The following is a 10,399-nucleotide window of genomic DNA, read 5'->3' on the forward strand; positions in this document are numbered from 1 at the left end:
CTGAAATTCTTTGAACTTTTCAAATATTTCAGACTTGTGTTTCATCAAGTAGATATACTCATATCTGCTCAAATCATCTGTGAAGATCGGAAAATAATGATACATGCCGCGAGCCTCAATATTCATCGGACCACATACATCAGTATGTATGATTTCCAACAAATCTGTTGCTCGCTCCATTGTTGCGGAGAACGGAGTCTTAGTCATCTCGCCCATGAGGCATGGTTCGCAAGCATCAACTGATTCATAATCAGGTGTTTCCAAAAGCCCATCAACATTGATTTTCTTCATGCGCTTTACACCAATATGACCTAAACGGTAGTGCCACAAATAAGTTGCACTATCATTATTAACTTTGCATCTTTTGGCTTCAATATTATGAAAATGTGTATCACCATGATCGAGATCCAACAAACCATTTTCATTGGGTGTATGACCATAGAAGGTTTTATTCATGTAAACAGAACAACAATTATTCTCTAACTTACATGAATAACCGTATTGCAATAAACATGATCCAATCATATTTATGCTCAACGCAAACACCAAATAACATTTATTTAGGTTCAACACTAATCCCGAAAGTATAGGGAGTGTGCGATGATGATCATATCAATCTTGGAACCACTTCCAACACACATCGTCACTTCACCCTTAACTAGTCTCTGTTTATTTTGCAACTCCCATTTCGAGTTACTACTCTTAGAAACTGAACCAGTATCAAATACCGAGGGGTTGCTTTAAACACTAGTAAAGTACACATCAATAACATGTATATCAAATATAGCTTTGTTCACTTTTCCATCCTTCTTATCCACCAAATACTTGGGGTAGTTCCGCTTCTAGTGACCAGCCCCTTTGCAGTAGAAGCACTTTGTCTCAGGCTTAGGTCCAGACTTGGGTTTCTTCACTTGAGCAGCAACTTGTTTTCCGTTCTTCTTGAAGTTCCCCTTCTTCCCTTTGCCCTTTCTCTTGAAACTAGTGGTCTTGTCAACCATCAACACTTGATGTTTTTCTTGATTTCTACCTTCACCGATTTTTGCATCGCGAAGAGCTTGGGAATTGTTTTCGTCATCCCTTGCATATTATAGTTCATCACTAAGTTCTACTAACTTGGTGATGGTGACTAGAGAATTCTGTCAATCACTATTTTATCTGGAAGATTAACTCCCACTTGATTCAAGCGATTGTAGTACCTAGACAATCTGAGCACATGCTTAATGCTTGAGCTATTCTCCTCCATCTTCTAGCTATAGAACTTGTTGGAGACTTCATATCTCCCACCTCGGGTATTTTCTTGAAATATTAATTTCAACTCCTGGAACATCTCATATGGTCCATGACGTTCAAAACGTCTTCGAAATCCCGATTCTAAGTTGTTAAGCATGGTGCAATAATCTATCAAGTAGTCATCATATTGAGCTAGCCAAACGTTCATAACGTCTGCATCTGCTCCTGTAATAGGTCAGTCACCTAGCGGTGCATCAAGGACATAATTCTTCTGTGCAGCAATGAGGATAAACCTCAGATCATGGACCCAGTCCGCATCATTGCTACTATCATCTTTCAACTTAGTTTTCTCTAGGAACACATATAAAACATAGGGAAGCAATAACACGAGCTATTGATCTACAACATAGATATGCAAATACTATCAGGTACTAAGTTCATGATAAATTTAAGTTCAATTAATCATATTACTTAAGAACTCCCACTTAGATAGACATACCTCTAATCCTCTAAGTGATCACGTGATCCATATCAACTAAACCATGTCCGATCATCACGTGAGATGGAGTAGTTTCAATGGTGAAAATCACTATGTTGATCATATCTACTATATGATTCATGCTCGACCTTTCGGTCTCAGTGTTCTGAGGCCATATCTGTTATATGCTAGGCTCGTCAAGTTTAACCTGAATATTCCGCGTGTGCAACTATTTTGCACCCGTTGTATTTGAACGTAGAGCCTATCACACCCGATCATCACGTGGTGTCTCAGCACGAAGAACTTTCGCAACGGTGCATACTCAGGGAGAACACTTGTACCTTGATAATTAGTGAGAGATCATCTTATGAAGCTACTGTCGAACTAGGCAAAATAAGATGTATCAAATATAAACATCACATGCAATCAAAATATGTGACATGATATGGCCATCATCATCTTGTGCCTTTGATCTCCATCTCCAAAGCATCGTCATGATTTCCATCGTCACCGACATGACACCATGATCTCCATCATCTTGATCTATATCAATGTGTCGTCACATGGTCGTCTCGCCAACTATTACTCTTTGCAACTATTGCTATCGCATAGCGATAAAGTAAAGCAATTATTTGGTGCTTGCATCTTATGCAATAAAGAGACAACCATAAGGCTTCTGCCAGTTGCCGATAACTTCAACAAAACATGATCATCTTATACAACAACTTATATCTCATCACGTCTTGACCATATCACATCACAACATGCCCTGCAAAAACAAGTTAGACGTCCTCTACTTTGTTGTTGCAAGTTTTACGTGGCTGCTACGGGCTGAGCAAGAACCGTTCTTACCTACGCATCAAAACCACACCGATAGTTTGTCAAGTTAGTGTTGTTTTAAACTTCTCAAGGAACGGGCGTAGCCACACGTTCAACTAAAGTTGGAGAAACTGACATCCGCTAGTCACCCGTGTGCATAGCACGGCGGTAAAACCAGTCTCGCATAAGCGTACGCGTAATGTTGGTACGGGCCGCTTCATCCAACAATATCGCCGAACCAAAGTGTGACATGCTGGTAAGCAGTATGACTTATATCGCCCACAACTCACTTGTGTTCTACCCGTGCATATTACATCAACGCATAAAACCAGGCTCAGATACCACTATTGGGGAACGTAGTAATTTCAAATAATTTCCTACACACACGCAAGAACATGGTGATGCACAACAATGAGAGGGGAGAGTGTTGTCCACGTATCCTCTTAGACCAAAAGCGGAAGCGTTAGCACAACGCGGTTGATGTAGTCGTACGTCTTCACGATCCGACCGATCGAAGTACCGAACGCACGGCACCTCCGAGTTCAACACACGTTCAGCTCGATGACGTCCCGCGAAGTCCAATCTAGCAGAGCTTCACGGGAGATTTCCGTCAGCACGATGGCGTGATGACGGTGATGATGTTGCTACTGACGTAGGGCTTCGCCTAAGCACCGCTATGATATGACCGAGGTGGAATATGGTGAAGGGGGGAACCGCACACGGCTGGGAGAGATCAACAGATCAACTTGTGTGTCTAGAGGTTCCCCCCTGCCCCTGTATATAAAGGAGCAAGGGGGGAGAGGTGCGACCAGCCTTGGGGCATGCCAGGAGGAGTCCTACTCCCACTGGGAGTAGGACTCCCCCCTTTCCTAGTTGGAATATGACTTGGGAGGGGGGAAGAAGGAAAGAGGGGGGCCGGCCCCCTTTGCCCTAAACCAATTTGGTTTGGGCCTTAGGGGGTGCGCCCCACACTTGCCTTGTTTCCCTCCTTTTCCACTAAGGCCCATGTAGGCCAATTAAGCCCCCGGGGGGTTCCGGTAACCTCCTGGTACTCCGGTAAAATTCCGATTTCACCCGGAACACTTCCGATATCCAAACATAGGCTTCCAATATATCAATCTTCATGTCTCGACCATATCGAGACTCCTCGTCATGTCCGTGATCACATCTGGGACTCTGAACAACCTTCGGTACATCAAAACATATAAACTGATAATATAACTGTCATCGTAGCGTTAAGCGTGCGGACCCTACGGGTTCGAGAACTATGTAGACATGACCAAGACATGTCTCCAGTCAATAACCAATAGCGGAACCTGGATGCTCATATTGGCTCCTACATATTCTATGAAGATCTTTATCGGTCAGACCGCATAACAACATACGTTGTTCCCTTTGTCACCGGTATGTTACTTGCCCGAGATTCGATCGTCGATATCTCAATACCTAGTTCAATCTCGTTACTGGCAAGTCTCTTTACTCGTTCCGTAATACATCATCTCGCAACTAACTCATTAGTTACAATGCTTGCAAGGCTTAAGTGATGTGCATTACCGAGAGGGCCCAGAGATACCTCTCCGACAATCGAAGTGACAAATGCTAATCTCGAAATACGCCAACCCAACAAGTACCTTTGGAGACACCTGTAGAGCACCTTTATAATCACCCAGTTACGTTGTGACGTTTGGTAGCACACAAAGTGTTCCTCCGGTAAACGGGAGTTGCATAATCTCATAGTCATAGGAACATGTATAAGTCATGAAGAAAGCAATAGCAACAAACTAAACGATCAAGTGCTATGCTAACGGAATGGGTCAAGTCAATCGCATCATTCTCAAATGATGTGACCCTGTTAATCAAATGACAACTCCTGTCTATGGCTAGGAAACTTAACCGTCATCTGTGATTCAACGAGCTAGTCAAGTAGAGGCATACTAGTGACACTCTTTTTGTCTATGTATTCACACATGTATTATGTTTCCGGTTAATACAATTCTAGCATGAATAATAAACATTTATCATGAAATAAGGACATAAATAATATCTTTATTATTGCCTCTAGGGCATATTTCCTTCACAGAGGAGTTATGGTCTTCTCGCTGGGCATGTTTGACACGGGAAATCTCGATAGTGTTGGGGTTGGTTGGATTGGTGGCGAGCACCCAACTCATGTTTTTTTCCATCTGGGTCTGCCTCTATCTTCAGGTTGTGCCTGCCTACTCATTTAGTGGCTGCGCGGCGACCTTCGGGACACGGTAGTTTCGACCACTGTATCCTACGCCGGCGTAACCAGGTGGATTATTAATTGCAACGTATCAATCCCGTTTCATTAGCATAATAAGGCATGAATGTCCCTTCTTTTTTAGGGTTTATTCTCTTTGATTATTTTAGTGCTCAAGTGCCCATAATTTTGCTATAATTAAAGCCAAGCAACATATTCTCTTTTATTGTATGTGCCCACAATTTCTTTCATTTATAGTCAACCAGCATAAAACGACCACGCACCGCTAACCAATGGCCAGCGCGAATATTTAATAAAATACTATAGCGTCGAAAAAATATGAATTGGCGAATATTCTTGCAAACGTGAACAATTTTTTAAATCCCGAACAATTTTCAAAAGATGCGACAATTGTTTTTGGGAAATTCCAATATATTTGGAAAAAAATGAGAAAATTAGAAACATTAATAGTTTTTGAAATTCACAAAAAATATTTTGAAAACATGAAATTTTAATAAAAACACAAAAATTTCGATTTTTTGATCTTTTTAAAGGGTAACATTCAAAAAAAATTCTTAGGCGAAAATATTATTTTGGATTTGTGAACATGTCACTAAAACAGGATATTTCTAAATATGGAACATTTGATCAAATATAATTTTTATTAAAGAAATCTGTAAGAATTTTTCGAAAACACAAAAATGATTTGTTTTAAAAGTTTTGAACATTTTTTAAATCAGGAAGATTTTTTTTAAGTTCTGACCATTTTTTTGAATATTTGAACAAAAATTGATATTCTGAATATTTTTGTAAATATTTACTTGACAGAAAAAATAAAAATAAAGATGGAAAAGGAGGAGGGAATATAAAAGATAAAGAAAAAGGAACTTAAAAAGAAAAATAGAAATAGGACATCGAAAAAGGGCAAACAGGCCGGCCTAGTCTTAGGCGCCATGTGGGCAGCTTCAACTATTTATCACCTCATGCGACAAATAAGGTCCTCCCAACTACGTGGGCTATAATAAGTGGGCTGGCATCGGTGGGCCAGAGCGTGCGTGGCCCAAATACGTAATCCTGGACAATTTTTTTTCTTTCTAGCGGATAGATGCACAAAAGTTTAGTACCACCTCGGATAAAAAAATACTTTCGAAGGTGAACGGATGAAAAAATTGGAAAAACGCACCTTACTTTATTAGTAGATATAGATATAGATATAGATGAGTTGAAACCTTTCCTCTGAGATTTTTACCCCCAACTCACAAGTTCTCTCCTTCGGCGGTTTTGCGTCAGTCTAGACTCTAGAGTCCTGACTGATAGTGAGTGTTCAATTCCGCGGATCAAGCACTTGAAAAATATATAACAAATACATGATTTAGATCGAGGAGTGTTCATAACCGGGCTAGCTAGTTTTTGTATATATCATCACCCATCAATTGTTTTGTTGTTGTACGGAAAATTTGTGCCATGTTTGGTTCTCTTTATCTGTCGTAATTTGCCGGATTTTCAAAATACATGAATAGGAAAAACGCGGGAGTAGAGTGACATGTCCTTTTGTATTCTGTATATAGGATTACAAGACTAAAGAAATTTGGATAGAATTGTATTTGGTAGCCCAGAAAAAACAAAGAAATTTTTGCAAGAGGTTTGACTGGAAGGAAAATTTCCCCCATCAAAATAGAGTACAAATGAATTCTATGAAGAAAAAAAAACCCATAAGATTCCAATACTGCACATCAAACCCCTAATGATTTGATTCCAATACTGTACAAAGGATTCCAAATTTTATAGAATAATTATTTACTATTCATCTAGTGAGCGAGAGGATTAGCCAGGTGACCAAGAAACAAAACTGCATCTGTCCCCTCCTCTACCACGGCAAATAAGAAAGGTCGATCCGCCACAAAATCGACCAGATCCCGTGGTGCCCCAGGAGCCGCACTACCAAAGCAGAGGACGGCCGTGGCAGCGGCGGCCACGGTGCCTACCTCGTCCACCTTGATAGTGGCCTTATGGTACACCCCGGTGATGGAAATCCCTTCCCCGCCGGTCATCATGCCCGAGAAGTCGCTGCCTCGGAAAGCCCTAGTGACACCAAGCTTCCGCATGTCGGATGACACTTCGAACTCGGATGTGAACTTGAACTTGGGGACCATGAACTGCCCGACTGGAACCTTCTTTGTCAGCGTGTGCGTCTTGATGAACTCTAGCGTCGACACAGCCTTGTCGTACAGATCGACGATCTCAGTCTCGCTGTCCGGTAGTAGGATAGGCATGTAGAATTCAGCTTGCTGCTGCACATCATTCTTGTACGACAGCTTGAGGGCCCTAAAGCCCGGGTAGACTTCGATCTGCTGTGACTCGCTTGTCGTCATGGATGGCACGCGCACGGTGGTGCCGCCTGGGATGTGGAACGGCGCATTAGAGACGTCGAACGGCTGTGTCCACGCCCCTTTGAAGTAGAGCGCGTTGGCGAGGATGACCGCCGTGCCGGAGTTGATGGAGCCCGGAGGCAGAACTTGGAGGATTTGCTTGTTGGTCGCGTCCACCACGAAGGCGTTCACGCGCTGCCTCGCCTGCTCAGCCCCCGACACGAAGTCCACGGATTCTACCATGGCGTTGTACCGTGACGCGGCGATGGCCGTGAACTTTGGCTTGAGCGCCAGCATCCGGTCCACCAACACGCCGCTGGCGAAGGACGTCTGCGCTATGCTGTTGAGCCTGCCGACGAGCTCGGTCGCCATCGCGCGGTGCAACTCGTTGAGCGACGCCGACCCAAGGAATTGTAGGAGCTCGTCAAGCATGTCACCCCGCGCGTCGGCGGCCACCTTCGCGAGCGCCGCATGGATGGACAGCGGTGAGATGACGAAGTTGCTCCCCGTGCCGCCTTCCGCCCGGACGCCGGCCTCCCTGGCGAGAGCCAGGCACGATGCGTTCCTGAACGCGGGGTCGACACCAGGAGCTGGAGGCGCCTCGGTGAACAGGGTCGAGCTGAGGCGCCATGCGGCGAGCAGGGTCAAGCAGAACAAGAACTTCCCGAAGGGCGACATCGGAATTGTTGGAAATATGAGCATTACTACGAGATTTAATCCAAATAAATAGAAGATAAATCATGACCACAACATCAGAGATTAAACTAATCATGCGAACTAGCATAGCAGATGAACATATCATATCTAGGGAACATACTAGAAGCATGAATTCTACCATGGTCTCGAACAGGAAGGACAGAATCACATACGGTGCAGCGGGTGCAGCACCGCCGGCGTTGACGTTGTCGCCCATGTCGTCGAGGACGAGGTTGCCGAGGTCGGGGAAGAAGTCGTCGATTTCGAAGTCGTCGCTGCCAGCAGTCACGCGAGTGCGCTCCCCAAAAACCTGATCGCCCCTCTCCCGTACAGGATCACGAGAGGCAGGGTTCCGGAGGCCTGCTGTCCCTTCTCGCGATGCACGCCGGAAGGAGGGATGGAGAAGACTTGCTTGGCGGCGGTGGTGAGAAACCATACGAAGCGGCGGCCGCTAGGGTAGACGTCTGCCTGACTATATAGTGCGGGCCGGGTAGGTCGTGGGAGTAAACCCCACGTCCGAGTCGTCACGATCCAAAAGAATCGGAAACGGTTCAGTAATTAACGCGTCCATTAATTATTAATTAATGACTCATTAATTTTCCCATGCAACAAAAATATAGACAACGTGCATAGCTCTGTCCTCGGCTAGGCTCAACCCCGCAACCCGCAACCCGTGGTGCGTCGTGACGAGGGGTGACGTGACGTGGCGAGGCGAGCGAGGAGGAGGAGCGCGCGTGTAGGTCTCCTCTTCTCATGCTCATACTGTTGGGGACCGTAGTAATTTCAAAAATTTCCTACGCACACGCAAGATCATGGTGATGCATAGCAACGAGAGGGGAGAGTGTGATCTACGTACCCTTGTAGACCGACAGCGAAAGCGTTAGCACAACGCGGTTGATGTAGTCGTACGTCTTCACGGCCCGACCGATCAAGCACCGAAACTATAGCACCTCCGAGTTTTAGCACACGTTCAGCTCGATGACGATCCCCAGACTCCGATCCAGCAAAGTGTCGGGGAAGAGTTTCGTCAGCACGATGGCGTGGTGACGATCTTGATGTTCTACCATCGCAGGGCTTCGCCTAAGCACCGTTACAATATTATCGAGGATTATGGTGGAAGGGGGCACCGCACACGGCTAAGAATATGATCACGTGGATCAACTTGTGTCTATGGGGTGCCCCCTGCCCCCGTATATAAAGGAGTGGAGGAGGGGAGGGCCGGCCCTCTCTATGGCGCGCCCTAGGGGAGTCCTACTCCCACCGGGAGTAGGATTCCCCCTTTCCTAGTCCAAATAGGAGTCCTTCCATGTAGTAGGAGTAGGAGTCAAGGCAAAGGAAAAGAGAAGAGAAGGAAGGAGGGGGCGCAGCCCTTCCCCCTAGTTCAATTCGGACTAGGCCTTGGGGGGGCGCCCAACCTCTCCTATCTCTTGCCCCTAAAGCCCAATAAGGCCCATATACTCCCCGGCGAATTCCCGTAACTCTCCGGTACTCCAAAAAATACTCGAATCACTCGGAACCTTTCCGATGTCCGAATATAGTCGTCCAATATATCGATTTTTACGTCTCGACCATTTCGAGACTCCTCGTCATGTCCCCGATCTCATCCGGGACTCCGAACTCCTTCGGTACATCAAAACTCATAAACTCATAATATAACTGTCATTGAAACCTTAAGCGTGCGGACCCTACGGGTTCGAGAACAATGTAGACATGACCGAGACACGTCTCTGGTCAATAACCAATAGCGGAACCTGGATGCTCATATTGGCTCCCACATATTCTACGAAGATCTTTATCGGTCAGACCGCATAACAACATACTTTGTTCCCTTTATCATCGGTATGTTACTTGCCCGAGATTCGATCGTCGGTATCCAATACCTAGTTCAATCTCGTTACCGGCAAGTCTCTTTACTCGTTCCGTAATACATCATCCCGCAACTAACTCATTAGTTGCAATGCTTGCAAGGCTTAAGTTATGTGCATTACCGAGAGGGCCCAGAGATACCTCTCCGACGATCGGAGTGACAAATCCTAATCTCGAAATACGTCAACCCAACATGTACCTTGGGAGACACCTGTAGAGCACCTTTATAATCACCCAGTTACGTTGTGACGTTTGGTAGCACACAAAGTGTTCCTCCGGCACACGGGAGTTACATAATCTCATAGTGATAGGAACATGTATAAGTCATGAAGAAAGCAATAGCAACATACTAAATGATCGGGTGCTAAGCTAATGGAATGGGTCATGTCAATCAGATCATTCAACTAATGATGTGATCCCGTTAATCAAATAACAACTCTTTGTCCATGGTCAGGAAACATAACCATCTTTGATTAACGAACCAGTCAAGTAGAGGCATACTAGTGACACTCTGTTTGTCTATGTATTCACACATGTATTATGTTTCCGGTTAATACAATTCTAGCATGAATAATAAACTTTTATCATGATATAAGGAAATAAATAATAACTTTATTATTGCCTCTAGGGCATATTTCCTTCAGTCTCCCACTTGCACTAGAGTCAATAATCTAGTTCACATCGCTATGTGATTAACACCAATAGTTCACATCTTTATGT

At 44.6% G+C, this 10,399-nt stretch overlaps 1 protein-coding gene across 1 annotated transcript; it reads right to left on the reverse strand.

Moving 5' to 3' along the window:
* Nucleotides 1–6,544: 6,544 nt before the first annotated feature.
* On the reverse strand, nucleotides 6,545–7,795 carry LOC123108183 (putative serpin-Z12). Its single transcript, XM_044530018.1, has one exon. It carries the CDS (start codon nucleotides 7,793–7,795, stop codon nucleotides 6,557–6,559), a length of 1,239 nt encoding a protein of 412 aa, XP_044385953.1. The 3' UTR covers nucleotides 6,545–6,556.
* Nucleotides 7,796–10,399: the final 2,604 nt, after the last annotated feature.

The sequence above is a fragment of the Triticum aestivum genome, chromosome 5A (assembly GCF_018294505.1).
Source record: "Triticum aestivum cultivar Chinese Spring chromosome 5A, IWGSC CS RefSeq v2.1, whole genome shotgun sequence".
NCBI lineage: Eukaryota > Viridiplantae > Streptophyta > Magnoliopsida > Poales > Poaceae > Triticum > Triticum aestivum.